We start from the raw sequence: 26,653 nt of genomic DNA, 5'->3' as shown, positions 1-26,653 counted from the left end.
CCCAAATCTATGTATAATTTTCTAGTAACCTTGGAAAAACTCAGTTATATTATACACATATTATCATATGGTTCTACATTTTAAATATTCCCCTTGTTTTTATTGTCATCACATAATACATAATATATCACATAATAGTAACAGTATAAGTAATCATGTTTGCATATTTTCAGGTAGGAGGTCAGCATTCCAGCAGCATTTGCATTTCAGAGACAATACTAAAAGTATCACTGAAACATAGCAAGCGTTATTTTACAAATTTGGAATACCCTTGCCTTTTGGATTTGTCCAGAAAAATGGAATGTTTTTTTGTCACCTTTTACAACCCTCAGAGCTAATGTTTTTATTTTGTTTATTTTTCCTTGATTTTTATTGTTATTTTTTTATTTTTTAAATATATTTTATTGATTTTTTACAGAGAGGAAGGGAATGGGATAAAGAGAGAGAAACATCGATCAGCTGCCTCCTGCACACCCCCTACTGGGGATGTGCCCGCAACCAAAGTACATGCCCTTGACGAATCGAACCTGGGACCTTAGAGTCTGCAGGCCGACGCTCTATCCACTGAGCCAAACCAGTCAGGGCTTTCCTTGATTTTTAGAGAGAGTGGAAGGGAGGGGGAGAGAGAGAGAGAAAGAGAAAGAAATAGCGATGTGAGAGAGATACATCGATTGGTTGCCTCCCACATGTACCCCAACCAGGGCCAAGGATTGAGCCTGCAACAGAGGCTTGACCAAAATGGAACCCGGGACCCTTCATTCTGCAAGCCAATGCTCTATCCATTGATTCTACCCAGCCAGGACTAAGGTTTTTAAATTATGCCATGAACCTGGAAATAAGCTATGAAACCTGTGCTCTGATTGTTCCAGGAACACAGCAGTGGAAAATATTTTTCTTTGCTATTCTCTTGTCTGCCTATTCTGGCAGCCAGATCTTGATATGTAGAAGTAAGTTATATGAGGAGTTAAGGAAATGGTATGATATATTCTATACTCATAGTCACATAGTTATTTAGTAGAAGAGCCAAGATTAGAATTTCGAATCCTTAGATTAGTATTCTGTGTTCTACAGTAGGAGAGATATTTATTCCATATAGGCAAGAAGTGTTCAAACTGAAGAAACTTACTACCTGTATTGGTTTTCCCACAAAATTTTTTAGTTAAAACTTTTATGTTGGAATTTTCTCCTCCTGCTCTAATCCCCTGCCTTCCCCCCCCCCCCCCCCCGCCCTTTTTCTGGTTTTTTAAAGGAATTACAGTATAATTAAACTTTTCCTGAGTGTTTTGGAATTCTGGGTCAAATTTAACAAGATATACTTTATTAAGAATAAGTGAAAGTTACCTAAAGAGTACAGAAAAAAAAAATTGCTCAATTTAAGATAAGGAGACATGACCTAAAATCTATACAAGGAAAGGGGGAAAAAAAAAGAGTGAGAGAAAGTTAACTCAGTATGAGTAAATAGTGTGAAAACAGTGTGATGTGCCTTCTAAAAATGAATATAGTAATACTTTAAATTACTAGTGACCTAGTTACAAGTTGGAGTTACAAAAAATATTTTACTCTAATATTCAGAATAAATTTTCATAATTATCTTCATTGGAATATAGTGATGATTCCTTGTAGATTGAAAAGCCATCAAAGAATGTCTAGATTTCAGGCATTCAATTCAGTTGGTGATTGGATTTAAATAGTTTCCCATTCTGAAACTCTAATTACAGTTCTCCAGACACATTTAGACTTTCATGTTTTAACTCTAGAATGTAAACTGAGTTTTGTCTCTGACTCAGTTATGTATCCCCATTGTCTTGAATAGTGTCTGGCATTAGTAGGCATTCAGTAAATGTTTGTTGAATGAATGATTGTCTCTGTCTATTCTTTTCCGTCTTCCTTGACATTTCTGCCCTGCTAGGCTGCCTTGTAAAATTGATCATCTTTATCCGTTCAGTTTAGGTGTTGCCCTTTCTTTCACAGAGGTTTTATGCATTTCTAGATTTTTTTAGGCTAAATTGTTCCATCTTATGTTTCCATAGCACCTTAATTTTATATTTCATTACATTATAAAACATTGATTTATTGTGTAAACCTCTTCTGTAGAGATTAACTCCTTTTGGACAATGGTAATATATTATGTTTTTATGTAATGTTTTCTGCAGTACACTGCTTTGTAATATAATGGGCATTCAGTGAATGTTTGATTTTAGTTTGGTTAGGTATTTAATGAATGAGAAGTATATCCATATATACAGTCAGGTCATTTTTCTATTATCTTTCACTATTCATTGAAAACTTAGTGCCAGGTACTAAGCTTGGTAAAACTACAGTTCAAGTTATACTCGGTATGGCAAAAGGTTTACAGTTGTTCACATGGAAAATAATACAATAATTAGCTCTGTGTTTTGTGCACTCACAGCTATAAACCTATTCTTGCCCTTCCCTGTATTTTCAGTGAAAATTATATGCCTAACATTGTGCTAGTGGTTGTGTTGGTGATGAATGTTAACAAAGAAACACTAAGAGTTTAAGATGCTTATAGTCACTATAATAGAATGAATAACACTGGTATATCTTAAATAATAGGAGTGTCAAATAGAGTAAGATAAAGTTCAAAAGATGATAAAAAAAAAAGGATGTCCTTTCTATTCTAAGGAAAATTTCATATTTATATTTTAGGGACTCAGTTCCTCTCTTATAAGATGGTGTTTCAGATAGATCCTGTCTAGATGGTTTAGGTTTTAACTAACAGGAAGCAGTGAGTGGAAAGGACATTTTAAGTAAAATAAGTTACAGTGTTGGGAGAATGTAGATAAGCAAATAGGCAAGTTATGTGTGACAGTGGAATAGATACTTAAAGAGAATTGTTAGCATGAGAATGGAAACATAGGTTTGAGTCATATGATAAAGGATTTTGGTTGTAAAATGAGGAATTTGTTAGGCAGTAGAGGGGTATTAAAGGTTTGGTTTTAAAAAATGTATTTGTTTTCATCTTGGTGTTTCTTAATGTAAGACAAACTGATGAATCCAGATTGGAGTGGCAGGGTAGGGCACTAGTTGGGCTACTGTAATAGTTTAGGAAAAGAGCCTGAATTAGAGTAGTCACAGTAAGTAAGAAGAATAAGGAGAGAGTTTTTGTAAAGACATTTCTGCAACAGAAACACCTTTTTAAATATATATATATATATAAAAATATGAAGGGCAGGGCAGAAATGTTTCAAGGTATGATTTTTATTAATTTAAAAATAGATTAATAGTTAATTATATAAAATACTGTCTTAATGTCTTTCCCTTTAGGGCCGAGAAGAAGATCCACATGAAGGCAAAATGTGAGTTTGTATTAATTATTAAAAGGGGGGGGGGGATTGTAAACCTACTAATTGGGTAACTTTGGACAAAAAATATTTTTTAAAAAATTGATACTTTGCAGGCTGACTTAAAATTTATCTTATTTGGCTTAGGAACTGCTGTTTAAATTTTTTCTTGAGAACCTAGAGATAAAGTGTTATTTTTAAATAATGAAGGTGGCTTATACCTATATATAACTTTTATATCACTAAAGACTCTTCAGTAAACATTACATTAATAACATTATGAATGTCACAATTTCTTATATTTTTTAATTGATTTATTAATAGCATTTTTTGTTTTCATCACCATGCTTTTTTATGTATTTTACTAGAGGCCCAGTGCACGAATTCATGCACCAGTGGGGTCCCTCGGGCTGGCCTGTGGGATTGGGCCAAAACTGGCTCTCCAATATTCCCCGAGGGGCCCTGGATTGTGAGAAGGCACATGCCAGGCCGAGGGACCCCACCAGTACATGATTGGGGCCAGGGAGGGATGCGGGAGGTTGGCCAGCCGGGGAGGAACCGTGGGAGGGCTCTAGGGCGTGTCCGGCTTGTCTTGCTCAGTCCCAATGGGCCAGACCCCAGCAGCAAGCTAACCTACCAGTTGGAGCATCTGCCCCCTAGTGGTCAGTGCACATCATAGCGACTACTCTACTGGTTGTCTGCCCCCTGGTGGTCAGTGTATGTCATAGCAAGGGGTTGGGCGGCTTTAGCATATCATTAGCCTGTTACACTTTGATTGGTTGAATGGATGACCGGACACTTAGCATATTAGCCTTTTATATAGGACTAGAGGCCCAGTGCACAAAATTCGTACACTCGGCGGGGTGGGTCCCTCAGCCCAGCCTGTACCCTCTCTCAGTCTGGAAGCTGTCAGTCCGACATCCAGTGGGAGAGGCTCTCGCTACTGCGACTGCGCTTGCCAGCTGTGAGCCGGGCTTCTGGCTGAGCAGCACTCCCCCTGTGGAAGTGCACTGATCACCAGGGGACAGCTCATGCGTTGAGCATCTGCCCCTTGGTGGTCAGTGTGCATCATAGTGAGCAGTCGTTCCGCCGTTGGGTCGATTTGCATATTAGCTTTTTATCATGTAGGATGATTCAAGTATTTGAATGGGTGGGTAGAGAACTTTTCCTCCAGATCATTGTTCTTTCCCATATAAGACTCTGCAAGGACTTTCTTTTCATAATCTTTTTAGGCTGATTTTATGTATCTTGTAAGGGCTAATTCAAACACCAAGCATTACTACACTGATACTTGCCACATTCGTCTTTTATATTCCAGAAGTTATTAACTTTAACCAATAACCTCTTATGGGAAATCACTCTATATGATGTTTCAGCTTTGCTTTAATTGTATTATTGTTCTTGAAAATCTTAACTTTGTGGGTTTTTTTGTGTGTTTTTTTTTATTTGTTTATTTTTTATTTAGAGAGAGGGATTTGTTGTCCCACCTACTTATGCTTTCATTGGTCGTTTCCTATATGTGCTCTGACCTGGGAACCAAACCCGCAACCTTGGCTTATCAGGAAAACACTGTAACCATCTAAACTACCTGGCCAGGGCTAAGATCTGAACTCTTAATCCCAATTCTGTTCGACTCATTTTAATAAACTTCATCTTCTAATATCTTTTTGGTGGAACATTTTTTTCATGTCATTCTGTTAGCATTAATCGGTGGAATTTAAAGCTTGCCTCTCAAATATTTGCTTATTTTGTTTCTGATCATTAGAACATAAAACATTAAGCTAAATACTCCACTTTATTCAGTTCCCCACCCTTCCTCCAGTGGAATATATGAGGTTTTTTTTTTATGAGTTCACTTTCTGTATCTTTCTATGTTGCTGCAAAATAGGCTCCATCAGTTTGACTCTATTAGTTTGAAGTCTCCCTACTATCAGGAATTACAGATTCTAATGAATGCCTGGAGGGTACATACAGATAATATAAACAAGTGAAATGGACTAGTTGTATATCTCGTTTTTTTTCAAATTAAAATATCCTTGATCCTTATTTTCTCTCCTGATAGAGATCAAGGTACATGGAAACAACATTGTGGTAATAAACAGCAACTGGCACCCACTCTTTACATTAGGGAAGACTGAGGGGATTAAAAAACTAGAAAGTGTTTGCTTGCAGTATGGTAACCCCTCTAACTGATGTGTGCAAGAATGGGAGTCTAGTGTTGTGAAATCCTCTTGTATTTCAAGAGCAGGTAGAAATCTATATTTTTATCCTTATTAAAATAATACCATATATTTATTTTAAAAAAGAAAAATGTCAAATGTTAGTAAATATTTAAAACAATATCCAGTTTTCTTATTCCCACTTTCACTTGGAAATCATTTTTTATTTAATAACATTTCAATTCAATTTTTTGAACTTTATAATTCTCTATTCATCAAGTATTTAGCATAAGCTAAATTTGCATTGTTTGTTTATGTATTTGTCATCTTCTTCTAGTTTCTTAATGTGGAGACTGGCAATGAAGCATCCTCAGTAACGCCCATCAGTGCCCTTTGAGATTAAATAGGTGGTATAACTTCAGCCTGTGGTTTTTCCAGCTCCCTATTTCTGTAATATAGGTGCCAAGTCCTGATAATTTTATCTTCTAAAACATTTCTTGAATGTTTGCCTTCTTCTCAATCTTAACTGTATTCTAGTTCAGGCTCTTTTCATCTCTTACCAGGACTTGATGTAGCAACAGCCTCCAAGTTGTCTTCCTTAATACTTTAACTTCTGCAGATCCTTTCTTCTAATAGTCAGAATTATCTGTCTAAAACATGTATCTGACTGTATCACTTTATCACTTAAGACTTTTTAATGGCTCTCTACCATCTTTACCTGGTAGAACCTAAAAGGATTCTCTGATCTAGCTCTTGTGCCCTTTTCGAGTGCTCTCTCTTATTTCTAGTATTATACTCTCCAGCTTGTAGATCTTCAAATGCATACTATTGTTTTTCTCCTTTGCACAAGGTTCCTCCTAGGCCAGAAATCTCCTCCATTGTTTTTGGTTAATTCCTATTAAAGACTTAACTCATATATCACTCTTCCGAAGAAGTCTTCCTTTACTGTATGCTCTCTACAGAATTGGTGCCCCTTCTCTGTTATTCCAAAAGTGCCCTGAGCACATAATTTTCTTTCACTATGCTTTATTACTTTTTCTACATTGTTTTTATAGTTATACAGTATTTGTGTCACTTTTTCTTACTAGTGTGGGGACTTCCTAAAAAAACAGATTGGTCTTTCTGTTAGTGGTGTAAACTGTGTGCTTGAAATATATATATGTTACATATAGGGAATAAATGTATGAATGAAGAAACTCAAATCTAATCCTTTCAGAAAACGATATTACCGATTTGTTCTCTAAACTTCATTTGCTGTCCCTCCTCCTTAGAATTCCCCTTTCCCCCTTTATTCTAGCTATGTAAATATAGGATTGGCCTTGGAGGTCATTTAATCAACTCTTCCCTGGAATATAGAAATCCTGTCTTAGCATTTGTAGTAAATAATCATTTAGAATATAATTGAGTGCAGTATAGAACCTTACTACTTTTTGACACCACCCAGATTGCTCCAGTTGTATATTATGGCTTTGCATTGTTCATAATTTGCATTGAGAGTCCCAGGAGATCTGTTAATGGTTGGCATAGAGTTAAAGAGATAATTTAAAAGTTTAACTTTCCATTCATTCACATTTCATGTGAAAAGGTAAAAATTCAGTTACATTTTAATACTTTGATCAGTAATAGCATGGCTAGTTTAAAACAGTGTGAATAGCCTCTAAACCTGTAACATTGGATTTTAGAGCACTTATATTTTTATTCTGGTAGTATTTCTACTTTATGCCACTATTAAAGGCAATTGTAGACCCTAAGAATATATGGCAAAGTGGTAGAGAGTTGATCTGGAGTTGTCATCTATTAAATCTTATTTTCTGATTTTCAGTAAACTCTGAATCAGCCTTATTTTTTAATTTTTATTTGAAGAGAGAACTTATCACATATTATATGGAAATTCACTTTGAGAGAAATATGAGAACAATGTCTACCTTTTCTTTTTTTTTTATTCTGGTTAATTTTATAGTGGGCTCTACCTATACCACCCCTTCCTTCCAATAAAAAGAAAAGAGAACACTAGCTGTGATGTAAGGATGTAACAGTTTGTCATTATCAGGATTAAAATCATTGCTGTTTTTGTGTTGGTAATTAATATGGAAATTGTAGTTCATACTAGATTGTTCCTAATTTTTCTTTTGTTGAATTTATGCATGTTTATAAAGTGTTGTAACTTAGATGTAAAAGGAATGAGATAATTGATCACTTGTATTGCATTTATTTTATCAGTTTGAATTATACTCAACAGCCAAAAATACTGTTCTCTTTTTAAGATGGTTCCATGGGAAAATTTCCAAGCAAGAAGCTTATAATTTACTAATGACAGGTACTCGTATATTCACTTGTCTTTTCTGATGTCTTCATTTAAAAATACTTTAAAAAAGCAAACCAACTATTTTAGTATGTTATTTTGCCTTTAGCATTCATTTGATATTTATGCATATTGTAATTTCTTACCCAGCACTGAGAAACTTGTGTTTTTTGGTGTTTTTCATTGAAAGCATACATGCAGTATCACATCCAGTAAAGTATGTTTTCCTTCTGCCTCTGGCCCCTGTCCTCTTCTTCTCCAAAAGCAGCACCAGATATCTGAGAGGGTTTTTGTTGTTGTTTCTGAAGCTTTCTGTCTCTTCCTTACCCCTAAACACACCCTACACATACCACCCCACACACACTCATAGAAACATACAACATACTTTTTTTTATATTAGAATATATTTGGGGAAATTGTGTCATATCTGCATATATAAATTTTCATTTCTCCTTTTTAATGATCATGAGCTTTCCATTCTATAAAAACCATAATTACGATCATTGTTTTAATTATTATTATTTCTTGCTATTTACCTGCAGCAAATGTTACTGCATTTATCTTTCTGCACTTATAGAATTATGTAACTGGACTTTTAGAATATATTAATTTGAACATTTCCCAAATTGTGGTTATAGAGATATGCAATGTAACAACTGACTTCTGTTGTGGATTTATATTTAAAACAAAAACTATTCTATCAACATCCTAACTAAATATTTAAGACAAAATTATTTAACTACCAAATATTTCTTCAGCAAACCATACCATATTAGGATCTGAAACAAGTTAAATGCAATCTGTAATTTAGAATTCTTCATTCTTTAAAGGACAACCAGAGTTCAAGAGTTTCTATGTTTTCTGTATGTGGTAAATAATCTACTGATGGTTAAAGATGTTATCTGAGTTATTTGGAGCCATAAGGCATTGCATTTTAATGTAGTTACTGTGTTGCTCTTTTGAAAAATTTGAGGCAGTTTTAGAACTGTTCAATTTTATTGTGAGGATGTCGGTTAACTAGGTTAAAAATAAAGAACATGATAATTCTATTTGGTAGTAATGAAGGCCAAATGCTCAACCAAAATGACATGTTATCAGCTTTCAATGGGACCAAAATATTTATTTTGTGAATTTACTGAATTTTGGGTATAAGTTTATATGCACACTACCAAATACTTGTACTCATTGTTGTTTTTATTTTTATTTTTTAATTTTAAAATATATTTTATTGATTTTTTACAGAGAGGAAGAGAGAGGGATAGAGAGTTAGAAACATGGATGAGAGAGAAACATTGATCAGCTGCCTCTTGCACACCTCTTACTGGAGATGTGCCCGCAACCAAGGTACATGCCCTTGGCCGGAATTGAACCTGGGACCTTTCAGTCCACAGGCTGATGTTCTATCCACTGAGCCAAACCGGTTAGGGCTCACTGTTGTTTTTAGGCATATTAAGTTGAAAGGAGGTAAACTTAATTTCCTTACATTAATCTTTTGTTTTTATTGGATATGTGCTCTTTAAGAATCTTGTGATTTTTCTCCCCTGAAAAGTACACAAGCACTTGCATACACAATTTTGCATTAATTCCAATTCTTTATATTGAACATGAAATGACTTGGTAGTAAGTGCCTGGGTGGAATGATTGGAACAACTTGTAATTTACATAAAAATTAAGTTTGATATTTTGAGTGTTCATTGTGTTTTCCTAAAAGCAAGCAAGTTCTGATTTATGTCATTAGGATTTAAACAGAGAGAAGGCAAATGCATCTTAGTATTGAGTCACTGCCAATTAAAGATATCAAAAAGACGTCTCTAAAATTAATATGAAGATATTTTATATATAATGATTTGCTTCTATATGACTTTTCAGGACTGTAACTATTGAATGAAATATAGTGCATGTGTATTGATTTTTATAAGTTGCGCAAATATTTCAGTTGTTTTGAATTTACCTTTGTAAGCTTTTGTTACCATTTTATTATAGTCTCTACTTTTTAGTATTTAATCAGAAGCATTGATAAAGTACAGAATATTCTTTTTTTTAAAAAATATATTTTATTGATTTTTTACAGAGAGAAAGGGAGAGAGATAGAGAGTTAGAAACGTCGATGAGAGAGAAACATCGATCAGCTGCCTCCTGCACATCTCCTACTGGGGATGTGCCCACAACCCAGGTACATGCCCTTGACCGGAATCGAACCTGGGACCTTTCAGTCCGCAAGCCGACGCTCTATCCACTGAGCCAAACCGGTTTCGGCAGTACAGAATATTCTTAAGCAAAATTCACTGTAACTTTTTTGGATTTTTCTTTACTAAGTGGATTTACAAAAAAAATGGCATTTTTAACTAGTATCCCCTAACTGTGCTTAGATTATTTTTTTCCAAGTTTGACAGGTATTGACATTATTAACCAGTAGTCACTGTTGCAAACTTCTGTCCTGTATTATATAATAAAGACAAGCAACGTCTTGGGTTTTGTGACTCATAACAAGAAAAAAAAATTTTTAAGTCTTAAGATTATCTTTATTATAAAATAAATTCCTGGTGAAAATTAGCATGCATTTATGATTTTTGATTATACTATTGTAAGTCTATTAATTAATGCTTTTTATTTGATAATTAGGGGATAAAACTAATAGCTTAATTTTTACAGTTGGCCAAGTCTGCAGTTTTCTTGTGAGGCCCTCAGACAATACTCCAGGTGACTATTCACTTTATTTTCGGACCAGTGAAAATATTCAGCGATTTAAAATATGTCCAACACCAAACAATCAATTTATGATGGGAGGCCGATATTATAACAGGTAAGTTCAGAGAAAATTTTTAGTTCTCTTTTACTTTTGCAAAAAATAGTCAAAATCTCAGTAATATAACTATCATTCAAAATTAATATTTGACTTTTTAAAATCTAAAGGTATAAAACCTTTAATAATTTAGTAGTAATTTCCAAGAATTCTTTAGACATGAATATAAATTAATAACTTATTTTCCTCAAATTTATACAATTTTTTGATTATTTATGAACAAGCTATATGCAACAAATTTGCCAGATCATTATCTATAGGAGAGCAAAACACTTAAGAAATGAAAATACATTCTTTAATCAGTGAGTCATTTTAATAGGAAAAAAGTTGTTAAAGAGTAACCAGAGTCTTACTACAAATGTAATTGGATTGTTCTCAAATTGATATTTCTTATTTGTAATTATTGATTCTTCTCATCTTTAAAATTCTAAGTAAACTCTTTGCTTGCAAAACTCAGAATGGATTTTAGTCACTTGATTAGGTAATCTATAATAATAAAAGCATAATATACTAATTAGACTGTATGTCCTTCCGGACGACCTTCCGGGCGAAGCCGGGGCTGCAAGGGAAGCCCGGGTCCTGAGTGCCTGCTGGCGGCCGGAGGGAAGCCAGTGGTGGCAGCCGGGGGAAGGAAGGCCTACTCTTGCACGAATTTCGTGCATCGGGCCTCTAGTAAGTTAATAAAGAAAGCATATGCCAGGATGTCACCTATTTTTTCCTGCATAACAGAAAGTCATCTTTCATTTTATATTGACTATAAAATTTTTCCCTTACTGGATAACTCTAGGTAGTATTGTTTTCCTATTTTGAGTTTTGCATAAGCTAAAATGAAAGTTCAAATATGGTGTCATTCTTTGTTCCATTTAGAATTTCTCCCAATTCCAGCTTGACCTTGAGTATATAGGGATTCACGAGCTGGTTTATTTGGAAAACACAAAATAACAAAAAAAAAACAACACCAAAAACAGTTCTTACTGCTTGTGAGAAGTTACTAGACACTTATAAAGTATCAAATGGAAGATGTGAGTCTACAGATCTTTTGCACACCTTACAAATAAGCTGCTGAGTACCTTCTACATTACAGTCTGATCTAGACATTCTCACTGCAATTTGAGCTCTTTAGGAAGGTAAATTAATATTCCCCAGCCCTAGCTGGTTTGGCTCAGTGGATAGAGCGTCTGCCTGTGGACTGAAGGGTCCCAGGTTTGATTCCGGCCAAGGGCACATGCCTGGGTTGCAGGCTCGATCCCCAGTAGGGGGCGTGCAGAAGGCAGCTGATCAGTGATTCTCGCTCATCATTGATGTTTCTATCTCTCTCTCTCTCTTCCTCTCTAAAATTAATAAAAAATATATTTAAAAAAATATTCCCCATTGTCCAGTTTTTGGGGATTTAGAGTCTATGAACCTGAATTTTAAACACATACTCTTAACTGAATTGATAAATGCCTATCTTGACACTTTTCTAAAAGATAAAATAATTGCCTTGGCCAGTGGCTCAGTTGGTTGCAGTGTTGTCCTGATGGATGTTTCTCAAAATCATCAATAAGTCTTACAATAATCCTACATGTAAGATTGCTCCTACTCTTTCTTTTTTTTTTTCTTCGGCTTTCATCTGCTATATATATGTTTTATGACCTAACTATATTATTGTCATTATAAATGACATATGTAAATGATTTGATGATAAAAATTCTTAGTTTAATACTTGCTAATTCACTACTTGCTAATAAGTAAATGGCATTTGTCTGTGAGTTTCTTCTTTCAATCTCATAAATACTCTTATTAAAAATTTAAAAAGTAGACTTTTAATTCTTAATAGTGACTTTTAAGTATGTGTATAAACAATTGGAATCTTTGACTAAGGTATTCTGATTGTAAACCCATATTAGGAACATTCTTATTTTTCTAAAATAATATGACTATTATGATTATATAGTCTGTTAATGTATTCTGGTAATATGCTTTGGAAAAACTTGAAAACAGATCACTTTTACTATGAGACAGATGATAACAATGTAAATAATTTTTATTTTAACAGTATTGGGGACATCATAGATCACTATCGGAAAGAACAAATTGTTGAAGGTTATTATCTTAAGGAACCTGTACCAATGCAGGTCAGTGTTTTCTTTTTGCAATAATTAGCATTTTATTTCAAAATGCATTTTTGGTATATGTATGTACACACTCATGCATTTAAAATTGGATTGAGTTTAAAACTTTATATTTTTCCTGATGTCATACTTCTTTTTGTAATTGGGGTACCAGGAGTGGTTAGCACTTAAAACATATTATTCCTAAAAGTCACAGTGTTATGTGAAGTCATGCAGTAAAAACCGCAGAGTAATGGGCAAAGTGTGTTTAGGGGCACAACACTAAAACTTCATCAGTGACACTTAAAGATAAGAACCTAATAAAAATCTATCCTAGTTTTTACACATATTAAGTAGTTAATAAATGAACACTACAATACATATGGCATTTTACCTTGAAAAAGATCAGGTTTACTTGTGGAAGTCACCATTGGAAGGGTTTTGAATACTATGAGGTGGAAAGAAGAGGATTACCTGAAATAGATGGCATTATAACACCAGATGTGGGTAGATGAGTATAGCATATAACACTCGGGGCACTGAGGGGATCTGAGTTGTGTTTTGTATATTCCCCCATATTTCAATCAGCTGCTTGCAGTTTTCTGCATTTACCGAGTATATCTCACATATGTATCTGTACATAAGCAAACAGGACTTTGCTTTATGCTTAAATTGGTTCCTAATTTTCCATTATGTTGGGACAGATAGAAGTTTACAAAATGTCATTTGCTGTAAACTACAACAAAACCGACTGTACAGTAGTCCCCTCTTATCCAAGGGTAATATGTTCCAAGTCCCCCCCCAATGGATACCTGAAACTGCAGATCAGCAGTTCTCAACCCCTTTGGGTGTCAAACGACCCTTTCACAGGGGTCGCCTAAGACCATAGGAAAACACATTTATAATTGCATATTGTTTTTGTGATTAATCACTATGCTTTAATTATGTTTAATTTGTAACAATGAAATTGGGGGTCACCGCAACATGAGGAACTGTATTAAAAGGTTGCGGCATTAGAAAGGCTGAGAACCACTGTTGGGGTCGAGCCCCAGCAGGTCCAGGGGTCCCCAAAGGTGTGGACGGAGTCGGCGAAGACTATCCACCCTCTTCCTACGGTGGAGTCCTATCCGTCCCGAGCGCGGGGGAGGCTTACCTAAGGGTCCCTGTTCGGGCGCCAGATGCTGGGGTCCAACCCCAGCAGGTCCAGGGGTCCCCAAAGGTGTGGACGGAGTCGTCGAAGAAGGAATGACACGGAGACAGCGTTCAGTTGATCAGCAGCCTAGCCAGGATCTCCAGACAGGATCTCCAGCCAAGTTCTGGTCTGGATCTCCAGAGAGGTTCTGCTTCGGATCTCCAGCCAGGTTCTGTGGCCATGTTCCCTCGCTAGGTTCTCCAGCCAGGTTCTGTCCGAGATCTCCAGCCAGGTTCGGTCACCAGGTTCTAGTCAGTTTCTTGCCAATTTCTGTAGTCAGGTTCAGTCCAGGATCTTTTGCCATGTTCTCTCCAGTGAAGTTCTTCTGTCTCCAGGCTCCGTGTAGGTTCTGTCTTCTGAATTCTGTCTTGTAAGTTCTGAGTGTTTCTGTCTTGTTACAACTGTATTTATACCAGTTGATTCAATCCTATCAATCTCTATTACAAAGGTTAGGGCGTTTCTTATCTCCATTCCAGGGAGAAAAGATTATGTAGTTTAAGCATGATTGTTCGTAGTTAAAGTGATTAATTACCCGCCTGGCACTTAGTTGAGGGGTTTTATTCCCTCCCTAACTTCAGGGGAAAATCCCTACCTTGGTTAAAACACAGCGCCAAGAAGGTGAGCAAACATATTAAGAACCGTATGCCATATATGCCAGGTCCCTTGAAACAGCAAGGATGGACCGGCTCCCGGCAAACCACTACTATAGATAATACCAAACCCTACCATTTTTTCCTACACATACATACCTATCATAAAGTTTAGTTTATAAATTAGGTACAGTAAGAGATTAACAACAATAACTAATAAAATAGAACAATTGAAACATTATCCTATCTATTAAAGAGGGCATATGCTAATTGACCACTGTCACAAAGATGGCGGCGCCCACAGCCAATAAGGAGGGAATATACTAATTGACCTCCCAGCCCTCAAATGGCAGCACCTACAGCCAGTAAGGAGGGAATATGCTAATTGCCCTGCACTCAAAGATGGCAGTGCCCACGCCACAAGATGGTGGCGCCATGTCCCCTCAGCCTTGCTGGGGCGCCTGCCTCCAAAGTCCCCCAGTCTCCTCAGCCCCCCGGTCGCCCAGGGCCGCTTGAGGCTCAGGTAACCAGGGCTGAGGCTTGCACTGCTGACAGTGGCAGCAGTAGAGGTGTGATGGGTCATCGCCTTCCCCTGATCACCAGGTTGCTTCCCACTCCTGAGGGTTCCCGGACTGAGAGAGGGGGCAGGCTGGGCTGAGGGACCCCATCCCCACAGTGCATGAATTTTCATGTACCGGGCCTCTAGTCCTATATAAAAAGAGGCAATATGCAAATTGACCATCACTCCAACACACAAGATGGCCGGCAGGGGAGGGCAGTTGGGGACGACCAGGCCAGCAGGGGTGGGCAGTTAGGGGCAACCAGGCTGGCAAGGGAGGGAAGTTAGGGGTGACCGGGCCAGCAGGGGAGGGCAGTTAGAGGTGACCAGGCCTGTAGGGGAGGGCAGTTAGGGGTGACTGGGCCGGCAGGGGAGCAGTTAGGGGCAATCAGGTCAGCAGGGGAGCAGTTAGGCATCGATCAGGCTGGCAGGGGAGCGGTTAGGGGCGATCAGGCAGGCAGGCAGGCAGGAAGGCGAGCAGTTGGGAACCAGAAATCCTGGATTGTGAGAAGGATGTCCGACTGCCTGTTTAGGGATCGGGCCTAAACGGGCAGTCGGACATCCCTTGAGGGGTCCCAGATTGGAGAGGGTGCAGACTAGGCTGAGGGACACCCCCCTGCCTGTGCATGAATTCTGTGCACTGGGCCTCTAGTCCTAGCTAATAATAGAGAAACATGATAATTAACCATAACTTCGCTACCCTTCCCATTGGCTAATCAGCGAGATATGCAAATTAACTGCCAACCAAGATGGCGGCCGGCAGCCAGGCAGCTGAAGCGAACAGGAGGCTTGCTTTCTCCAGTGATGGAGGAAGCCAAGGTTCCCTGCCTGCCGCTGCTGGGCTCTGAGCTGCAGTCTAAGAAACAATGTTGCAATTATAGAAGCTAAACAATCCCCAGAAACCTGCTTTCAGCCAGCCGGGCCTCAGAGCTGAGCTGAAACAGTGTTTCAATTATAGAATCCAAACAAACCCGAGGTCTCAGAGCTGGAGCCGAGCCTCAGAGCTAAAGCCGGCTCTTAGTTTCAGTGACAGCCATAGAAGGTAAATAAATCCCAGAATAAAAGAAAAAAAGGAGAGGTTGGGAGCTTCAGTAACCCCCCAGCCTGAAAACAGCCCTCAGCCCCTCACCCAGGCTGTCCAGGCACCCAAAGCGGGACCCCCAACCTGATCCGGGACACCCTTCAGGGCAAACCAGCCGGCCCCGACCCATGCACCAGGCCTCTATCCTATATAGTAGCAGGGTAATATGCAAACTGACCCTAACAGCAGAAAGACTGGGAATGACTGGTCACTATGACACACACTGACCACCAGGGGGCAGACGCTCAATGCAGGAGCTGCCTTCTGGTGGTCAGGGGTCTTTCACATGGGAGGAGCTCTGCTCAGCCAAAAGCCAGGCTGATGGCTGCCAGTACAGCGGTGGTGATCGGAGCCTCTCTTGCCTCCTCAGCAGTGCTAAGGATGTCTGACTGCAGTTTAGGCCTGCTCCGCACTGGCAAGTGAACATCCCCCGAGGGCTGCCGGGCTGCCAGAGGGATGTCTGATTGCCATCTTAGGCCCAATCCCCCGGGGAGCGGGCCTAAGCTAGCAGGTGGTCATCCCCTGAGGGGTCCCAGAATGCGAGACGGCACACCCCTCCCCCCCGAGTGCACAAATTTTTGTGCATTGGGCTTCTAGTATATATATAAAAGCCAAGCTACCGAAATGACTGGTCACTATGATGTGCACCGGGGCAGCCAACAAGCCCAATCGGGGCCCTGTTCGGGCCCCCCAAACTGCCCTCATCCACTCCCACTGCCCTGGCCCGGATTGCCCCTATAGGGGCAGACAGCCGGACCCCACCCGTGCATGAATTTGTGCACTGGGCCTCTAGTATTGTAATAAAAGTTATGTGAATTTGGTCTCTCTCAAAATATTTTATTGTACAGTACTCACCTTGTGATAATGTGAGATGATACATTGTCTACGTGATGAGATGAAGTGAGGTAAATGACATAGGTGTTGTAACTTAGTGTTAGGCTACTAGAAGGGTTACTTGAAAATAAGCACTGTGATACCTCAACAGTTGATCTGAGATGGCTCATGGGCAAGAAGCAGATATAGCATGGATCACTGGAAAAAGGGATGATATATGTCCTAGGCGGGATTTCATCACAGTACTCAAAATAGCATGCAATTTAAACTTATAAATTGTTTCATTTCTGGAATTTTCCATTCAATATTTCTGAACAGTGATTGACTGCAGGTAATTGGAAAACATAGAAAACAAAACCAGAGATAAAGGGATTTTGAACTGTATTTTTGAAAATACATTTTTCATACTGTATTTTTGAAAATAGGTAATTAGTTGTCTGTTTTTGAGAAATGGTAAAGAAACCTCTTTGAGAATTTCTTTGGAAAGCAAATGACCTCTTAATATATGTGTTACAATCATTTAGATTTTAGTACTTAAAATATTTTCTTAATGTCTAGATAGACACATAATCTTGTTTTTAATTTGTAGTTGAGTGTATTTTATTTAATTTCAATCAAGAATTCATGAAACAATTTTAATACTTTTAAAAACTCAGGATCAAGAACAAGTACTCAATGATACAGTGGATGGAAAAGAAATATATAATACAATTCGTCGAAAAACAAAAGATGCCTTTTATAAAAATATTGTTAAAAAAGGTTATCTTCTAAAAAAGGGTAAGTGTAAACCTTAAGACTAAAGATTCAATTTCAGTATTTTGTTATTTACAATAGAAGCATTGTGCTTACATTGAGATATGTTACCTAATAAGTTGTTTTGACGTGAATTATTCGTAATTGACCCTTGATTAGAGAGCTTTTAAAGTTTTAGGAAACAGCTTATGTATTTCCAATTGTCTTTAAGTCCTGAGGTCAGTTCCAGTGCTAGGCATTTGATTCTTTGCCTCGTTCTTACATCATAACACTACCCCCACCCCATTTTTTAAAAGAGAAACTTGGCATATTTATGGTATTATTTTATAGATTGGCCTCAATCTGACATTGCGAAATGTTAGGGGGCTGGAAGGGGACATGGTTACTGGAAGAGTTTTATTTTTAATTGTTGTTGTGTGTGTTTTTATGATTGAAAAAATTACTCCTAAATAAAAAACTTTGACGAGTTTATCATAATGAAATTTCCAAAAATATAGTTTAGATACCCTTGTCATTTACTCTGATTCATTAAAAAAGAAACAATATAACAATATTCAGTTTCCTACAGATAAATTATAAACATTTTCTCATTTTCTAAGGATTAGTATGTTATTTAAGCTTTGAAATAAAAATTAAAATATTTTCTTTTAAGTAATGATAATTTTTATGATTTTAATATATATGACATCATTCATCATTTGGCTAAGGGAACTTTTCTTTTTCTAACAGGCAAAGGAAAACGGTGGAAAAATTTATATTTTATTTTAGAGGGCAGTGATGCCCAACTTATTTATTTTGAGAGTGAAAAACGAGCTACAAAACCAAAAGGATTAATAGATCTCAGTGTATGTTCTGTCTATGTTGTTCATGACAGTCTCTTTGACAGGTAAGAAATTGGTTTCCTGTTTCTTTTGTAACTGTTTTATTAATAAAAATAGTGGGTGTGTTCAGATCATTTCAAATAATAGAAAACCAATTTTGAGAGCCTTAAAATCATCCAAAAATATCAGATTTACTTTCTAGGGTAATTTTTGTCTTCCTTACTTACTTCAGACTAATCTGTGCATAAAATTCTACTCCACTGTATTAGTTAGAACTTTGGAACAACATTTCCTATAGTAAGACTTGACCTGTGTATAGCATGTTTCTTCTCGGTCCCTATCACCAATCATTTGAGTGACTTACTCTGAGTCTAGTTATTTTCCCCCTATTTCATCACATTCTCTGTTAACTTAGTGCATCTGATAGTGGTAGGTGTATATTCATTTGTACTGTTAACTTGATAGGCGTGTTTCTAAGTAATTTGACATTGAGAAACAATCCTACTAATAATAGACAAACGGTAATTGACCGTACTTTCCCTATGCTTCCCATTGGCTAATCAGTGAGATATGCAAATTAATTGCCATCTGGTGGTTAATTTGCATATGTAGGCGGGACGTGGCAGAGCGAAGCGTGAAGGCAGCTCTGGCCGGAGCAAAGGCCTGGGTTCCCGGTGCCGAAGGAAAACTGGTGCAGGGAGCCAGGGGAAGGGAAGGCCTATTGCACGAATTTTTTCATGCAACAGGCCTCTAGTCTACACTAATAATAGACAAATATGTAAATTGCCCACCCCTCTGCAATGCCCACAGCCAATCAGGAGTGAGTATGCAAATTAACCTGACAAAGATGGTGGGCCTGTGGGCAGTGCGCATGCACGCAGGTGCCGAGCAGCCGGGGGTGGGGTGGGAGAGCAGGCGGCTTGGGGGGCTTGGCAGAGCAGGAGAGCGGACAGAGAGCAGGCGGTTTAGGGGCTTGGGAGAGTGGACAGAGCGGGTGGCTTGCGGGTGTGAAAACCCAGAGTGTGGGGAGCACCAGGAATTCTGGGAATCGTAGTTCTGGTGGCAGCCCCTGGACCAGAAGTGGAAGCCCAGAGCGTGGGGAGCACCAGGAACGCTGGGAATCATAGTTCTGGTGGCAGATGCATTGCGGGATCTCCTAGACCAAGGGTGGGCAAACTTTTTGACTCGAGGGCCACAATGGGTTCTTAAACTGGACTCAGAAGAAGGAGCTGCGGCCGTGTTTCCCGACGTTGCCATGTTAACACTGCTGCTGGTGAAGGGGCGGAGGGGAGAGCAAGAGAACCCTCCACTCTTTCGGCTCCGCGGGCTGGATAGAACAGCCGAACGGGCCGGATACGGCCCGCGGGCTGTAGTTTGCCCACGGCTGGTCTAGACACTCGAGCAAAGTGAGCCTGGAGCAAGTTACTGTTGCAGGTGGGGGATGGAGAGAAAGCAAAGGTGAGAGACATCAGTAAAGTCAGAGTGTCAAGGAAAAATTCAAAGGAAGATATCCTGCAACTTCTAGGAAATCTCCACCAATGGAGCAAAGAAAAAAAAAATGCCTCTATTATTCTATGAGCAACAAACCAAACTGGGTTGGGGTCTCAGACAATTCGCTCATATGATTACAAAGACAGACAGAAACTCCCGGATTGGAGAGGGCTCCCCTGAGGGCTCTCAGATTGGAGAGGATGCAGGTTGGGCTAAGGGACCACCCCCCCACCTGCCTACCCACCCCCTGCACAAATTTTGTGCACCGGGCCCCTAGTTGTATTATAAAAGTAATTGTTTTAGTAGGAGAATATCTCAGATTTGATAATAAAACATTTTTCTTACACATATTTTAAAGTTTAGAAAAATATATAAAATGTATACACTACAGCTAAATCCTGAACATCACAAGGCAAATCCAGCTGTTGATTACATCTAGTTTTTTTGCTCAAGTACAAGAGCCTTTCTTTACCATCCATCATCTGTATTATCAGTAATCCATTTTAGAATCTTTTTAGATATATTTACCATTTTTATTACTTACTGTTATGATTAATAAAACACAAAGCAATTAAAATGTTTTTAGCAACTTGTTTTTCTGCTGTAGGATGGCATTTCTAGTTTTATACTAACTAAATTGGTAAAACTACATGAGAAATACCTATAGAGTGACAACTTCGTCATTTCTTCTTTCCAAATTGTTTTGGAGATCACAGTAGTGTTATTTATGAGTTTAAGAGATAGTCTGTTTTTGTTTTTTGGTTTTGTATTTTTTTTATAGTTTTTTTAAATGGTTAAAATAGCTTTGTGAAATGCTGAACTGAATAGTTTCCCTACAGCAGGGCTTTTTGGAGTCTCAGCTAGTGTTTATAATGTGAGTCATTAAAAGTGGAGTAGAATATTAAGTATTTCACTAATTTATTTGACTTTGATACCCTCCCCCCTTTTTTCTAAACACTTCATAATATCCCATAAAAATAGCTGTTCCAAAAAGTAAACAAAAATAAAAACACAAGGAAAAAAGTTTTGGTAAGACATCTGGCTCCTTTTCAGCTTTCTGCTTTGCCTTCCTTTGTGTGTGCTGGATTCTTTCTCACAGAGCAGTTTCCTTCATGGTACCAAGGTGACAAATAACATCAGAGAAAGGAGTGAGCATTCCCTCCAGATCTATTGAAAATCCAGAGAATAGGATTGAGCCACCTCTAGCAGTTTCTAGTCTTGGGTTCCCTGAGGTAGCAATAGAATGGGAGACCATTGTGTGCCCAGCCCTACTACTGGAGGTCATCCCACCCAAACAGTGAGGATGTTTTGTTCTATGGGGTATAAAATGGATGTCAGGGAGATAGTCACACTATAGCTTATTTGTGCTATCATTAGTTGCAAGAGGGAAGAGAATTTGGAGACTTAGCTTATTGAGATGAGTAATATTAAATAGGTGTTTTAAACTATTGAAGGATAAGTATGAATCCATTTAAGTAAGGCAGAGCTTCAGTATGTCATGAATAAGTTATAGCTGTTCTTAAAATATTAATGGTTGTAAAAATTATAACACTTGAAGTTATATGGTTCTATAAACTATTGAAATTCTTGTTTTATTGTGGCAAAAGAATTGGTACATAACACTGTAGGCAGAAAGTTCTCTATAGAGGCCATACCTCAGTACTTCTCTGTGACTTGCTTATTGTATCACCCAGATACTCTGAATATTATTTTATTCACTGTTTTTTGTTGATCATCAATGAAGTTAACTTTTTATGTTCATGTTTAAAATTTAGTTTCATTTTGTTTTTCATAATTTTTTCTGTTAACACAGAAGTTAAAATTGAATTACTGTAAAATATGAGGGCTTTCTTGAAAAACATAACTAATTTATTTTTCATTGTTATGTTATGATTGACTTGAATGTACAAATATTTATTTTCCCACCATACCATAAAGGCAATTTTGTGCTTAAAACTGGCAAGTCATTAAATTCACAAGATAGAAATATAATGGTCTTAATTTTAAAAATCCAACCCGTTAAATAGGCCACTTCATAAGAAATATATGGAATTTAGATAAAGTCCAATAAATATTGTCTTCCTCAGCTTAAATATTGCATAAAAGTTACTGAATAAATCATCAGTGCCAAGTACATTGTGCTGGCACCATACTGCTAAAGAACTGTGAGCTTCAAAAACACCAGTCTCTTTCTCCTCCCTTCCCCTAATCCTCTCCTCTCATATATCTGTTCCTGCAGTATCAGGTTAACACTTGTTAAGAGACCCTGCAATTACAGCTAAAGCTAAAGCCAAATATGCTTCATAGAGCTGGAGAGCTGCTTGTTTTATCAGTCTGCGTGAAAACTGCCAACTCTGTGTTTGAGACCAAAAAGCAAAAGAACTAGAAGAGATACCACTTTCAAATGCTAATAGATTGTGTTCTGATTAGGATTGTCAGTAAATGAATTGATGAGTCGAAAGGTACAGCGAATACATTTTCACTGCAGACTTGGAAGTAAATTATTGGGCATTCAAAGAAACTAGGAAGATATTATGGAAATAGTATTTTAAGTTTCTGATTGATGATGAGGCTTCATGATAGAAATATTTAAAGGATTTACGTCAAAAATTATTCTGGAAAATAAGCAATACAGAGATGCTCTGATATGTAAGTTTGTATACTTGAATTCCATATGAAATAATATTTTTACATAGAACCTAATAAAATCCATGCTGCGTTAGCTGCATGTTTTTAGTTTTATGGGAAGAAATGGGATCAGTATACCACTGTCCTGTTTGATACCAGAGTATATAAGCTATCTAAAGCAGCAGTCACCAACCTTTCAGACCTCACGGACTACTGGTTGGCGACCACTGATCTAAAGTTTATGATCTAGAAAAAGAAAACTTTGATGAGTGATTCTCACTTTGCAGATTTATTGAAGAATGGGTAAACTTCCTCAAGTTGGAAGTACAGCACAAAAAGATACATGTTCTGAAAGTTTTTGGATTCAAAGCAGAAATTCAACTTTGGAAAAGTGAGGTTAAAAATGCTTCACTAGTAATACTTATAATTTGAATAATATGAATCTTAAAGAATTATTAAGATCAATAAAGCAACAGCTATATAGTTTGAGGAAAAGCTTTACCATTATTTTGATGAACTTTATATTAACATGCAACTGGATTGAAAACCCGTTAGTAGTGTCAAAAGAAAGGTCAACGTTAGATTTGCCAATTAAAGAAAAGACCTTCTGGAGTTGAAAGATCAGATCTTTTAAATGCAATTTTAAAAGACAGAATTATTCCTATTCTGGTTAAGATATTAAGAAAGGTGTTTCTGCCATGTAGTGTAAAGCAGTAAATACATATTTACCATTTGCTACCAAATCATCACTTGCTTATTGTGCAGTTTCTTGTTGAAAGTGACTCAAGAATTTGAAGACATTTGTAAAAGTCTGGGTCAAGAATTTTATTTAATGACTAGAGGCCCGATACATGAATTCATGCATGGGTGGGGTCCCTTGGCCTGGCTGGCAATCGGGGCCATTTGGGGCCATCTCACTCAGTCCTGATGGGGGTCAGCTGGCCGGGAGGAGGGACTGCGGGAGGTTGGCTGACTGTGGGAGGTTAGCTGAGGGAGCGCACTCCTGCATTGAGCAGCTGCCCCCTGGTGGTCAGGGTGTGTCATAGCTATCTGCTGGTTGTCCAGTTGTAACAGTCGCTTAAGCTTTTATATATATAGACTAGTGGCCTGGTGCACGAAATTCATGCACGGGGGTGGGGGGGTATCCCTCAGCCCGGCCTGCACCCTCTCCAATTTGGGACCCCTCAGGGGATGTCCAACTGTTGGTGTAAACCGGCAGTTGGACATTCCTCTCATAATCTCGGACCGCTGGCTCCTAACCACTCACCTGCCTGCCTGCCCAATCGCCCCTAACCACTCTGCCTGCCGGCCTTTTTGCCTCCAACTGCCCCCCCACCCCCCCGCTGGCCTGCTCGTCCCCAACTGCCCTCTCCAGCTGGCCTCATGGCCCCCAACTGCCCACCTTGGCCAGTCTCCTGGTTTAATTAGCATATTACCCTTTTATTAGTATAGACTAGGGATCCGGTGCACGAAATTCATGCACTGGGGGTGGGGGGGGGGGTTGGTCCCTCAGCCCAGCCTGCCCCCTCTCACATACTGGGAGCCCTCAGGAGATGTCCTACTGACGGTTTAGGCCCGCTCCCTGCTCCCCTTGGGGAGCAGGCCTAAGCCGCAGTCTGGCCTCACTTTGTGGGAGGCGACCGGGCTGATCAGGGGAAGACACCAACCCCATCACCCCGCTGCTGCAGCCACTGCCAGTCACCGCAGCCACAAAGGTGTTTTCATCAACACGGACTCCAGTCCCTTCACCATGAAAAAATGACAACTTTCTTTAGGTATTTTCAAGATGTGTCTTCCATAGGATATGACATTTCTTTCTTTATTTTTTTATCCTCACCTGAGGATATGTTTCCATTGGTTTTTAGAGAATGTGGAAGAGAAAGGGAAAAACAAACATCGAAGTGAGAGGAACTCTTTGATTGGTTGCCTCCTGCATGAGCGCTGACCTGGGCCCCAGCCAAGGAAGAGCCTGCAACCTAGGTACACACCCTTGGTCAGAATTGAACCCAGACCCTGTGGTAGGCAGGCCGAGGCATTACCTACTGAGCCAAATCAGCTAGGACAGGATATGATATTTCTTAGACCCTCCAGCAGCAGACCTTTGTATTTTTCTCCAGGAGTGAGGTGGAAAAACCCTATATCACCTTCTTGGATTCTTATTATCCAAGTTACTAAGAATATTACCAGGGGCATACAGGGAGCTTAGCCAATGAGCGGTCAGAAAAGGTGTTTCCTCTGTAGTTCACACCGATCCCCAGCTTGGCCCATGCCCAGGCCTAAGGCCTTAGGCCAGAGCAGGGGACCCCAAGTCCTGGGTGATTGCCGGCTCCGCCCCTGCCCAGGCCTCAGGCCTCTGGCTGGGGCGTTAGGCTTGGGCAGGGGACCCGCAGCCTGCTGATAGCAGGCTCTGCCCATGCCCAGGCCAGAGGAGCGTTAGGCCTGGGCTGGGGACTCCCAGGCGGCTCCGATCGCCTGCCCAGTCCTAAGACCTCTGGTCGGGGCCTTAGGCCTGGGCAGGGGACCCCCAGCCCGCTCCGATCACAGGCTCTGCCCCTGCCCAGCCCTCAGGCCTCTGGCCGGGGTGTTAGGCCTGGGCAGGGGACCCCCAGCCCTGTGCGATCGCCAGCTCCACGCCTGCCCAGGCCTCAGGCTTCTAGCTGGGGCGATCACTGGCTCCCCCTTCCCGGGTGGCATCTGGTGCAGCCCACCCCACCTGCAGTATGCAAATTTAATGGCCATCTTTGTTGGTTTAATTTGCATACTCTTCTGATTGGCGGGCGTAGTGAAGGTACGGTTAATTAGCATCTTTGTCTTTTATTAGTGTAGATGTAGATACCAAATCTAAACTTACTATGGAAAAGTTATATCCATGGGAAGTAACACAAGTTTTTCTGTTTTTTTTTTATGTTTAATTTCTTTATTGGTTAAGGTATTACAAGTGTGTCCTCATCCCCCCCCAATAACTCCCAACCTCCCCCCCCTCCCCCCCATGCTCTCATACCCGTTGTCTATGTCCATTGGTTTGGCTTATATGCGCGCATACATGTCCTTCGGTTGATCTTTTCCCCTTACCCCCACCCTCCCCTACTTTCCCTCTGGGGATTGATAGTCTGATCACTGTTTCTCTGTCTTTGGATCTGGCCCTGTTCATCAGTCTATGTTGTTCTCTGTAATCCACAAATGAGTGAGATCATGTGGTATTTATCTTTCTCTGACTGGCTTATTTCACTTAACATAATGCTCTCCAGTTCCATCCATGCTGCTGCAAATGGCAAGAGTTCCTTCTTTTTTTTACTGCACCGTAGTATTCCATTGTGTAGATACATCCATGGGAAGTAACACAAGTTTCTTACTTTAAAAAGTGGTGTTTTTTCCCCCGAGGTATGCCAGTTTACCATCTCAACTGTATTTGTGTGTGCATTACTGTAAAATAGTTGGGAAACTCCAAGAAATCCTGAATTGAATGCCAAGGAAAAGAGCATCTGTAACATATATTTCAAGGAAGTGAAAAGATACCTCTACCAGATAATAGGACTAGTGAAAAATAGGCTAATACCAAATTATGTATCAGAAAATGGACATATAGCACAAAAGAGAAATTGTGGATAAATGCTGTTATCTTTTTCTTTGTTGTATTATCAATATGGCAGGCATTGAACATTTCTTGCATTTTGCAAGCATAGAATCCAGTACACTGAAGGACTTTCAGCATTAAGGTGCAGTCTAATGTGAAGTTAAAGGCAGCCCTCTGCAATAGATGTGATAGTATGCATGTTCAGGAATGTTGTGAAGGAATTGCTCATTTGGCTGTTTTCCTGTCCACTCTAATTGCACAGCTGCACAAATTTTTCAGATTATTTTCAATATTAAGAGGTCTTTTAGTCTCTATTTCTTTATATGAAGCTTCTGACTCTTAATATTGCTTTACTTTATTAAAATTTATTTTTGTTTTTAAACATCTCCTGAGGATATTTTTCCATTGCTTTTTAGAGAGTGAAAAGGAGCGGAGAGACAAAGAGAAACATCCATGTGAGAGAGACAC

General features: G+C 39.0%; 1 protein-coding gene across 4 annotated transcripts in view; it reads left to right on the top strand.

Annotated features, from left to right (window-relative positions):
* Positions 1–26,653, top strand: part of RASA1 (RAS p21 protein activator 1) — a 108,320-nt gene that overhangs the window by 57,162 nt on the left and 24,505 nt on the right. For all 4 annotated transcript variants that reach the window (XM_059694147.1, XM_059694146.1, XM_059694145.1 and 1 more), the window contains exons 6-11: positions 3,289–3,320; positions 7,729–7,781; positions 10,419–10,569; positions 12,608–12,686; positions 17,575–17,695; positions 18,401–18,557. In XM_059694147.1, the coding sequence (XP_059550130.1) occupies positions 3,289–3,320; positions 7,729–7,781; positions 10,419–10,569; positions 12,608–12,686; positions 17,575–17,695; positions 18,401–18,557 (593 nt within the window). The remainder of the gene's footprint in view (positions 1–3,288; positions 3,321–7,728; positions 7,782–10,418; positions 10,570–12,607; positions 12,687–17,574; positions 17,696–18,400; positions 18,558–26,653) is intronic.

The sequence above is a fragment of the Myotis daubentonii genome, chromosome 4 (genome assembly GCF_963259705.1).
Source record: "Myotis daubentonii chromosome 4, mMyoDau2.1, whole genome shotgun sequence".
Lineage (NCBI taxonomy): Eukaryota > Metazoa > Chordata > Mammalia > Chiroptera > Vespertilionidae > Myotis > Myotis daubentonii.
Note: the sequence above shows the minus strand (reverse complement) of the source record. Positions and strands in the feature narration are given on the sequence as shown.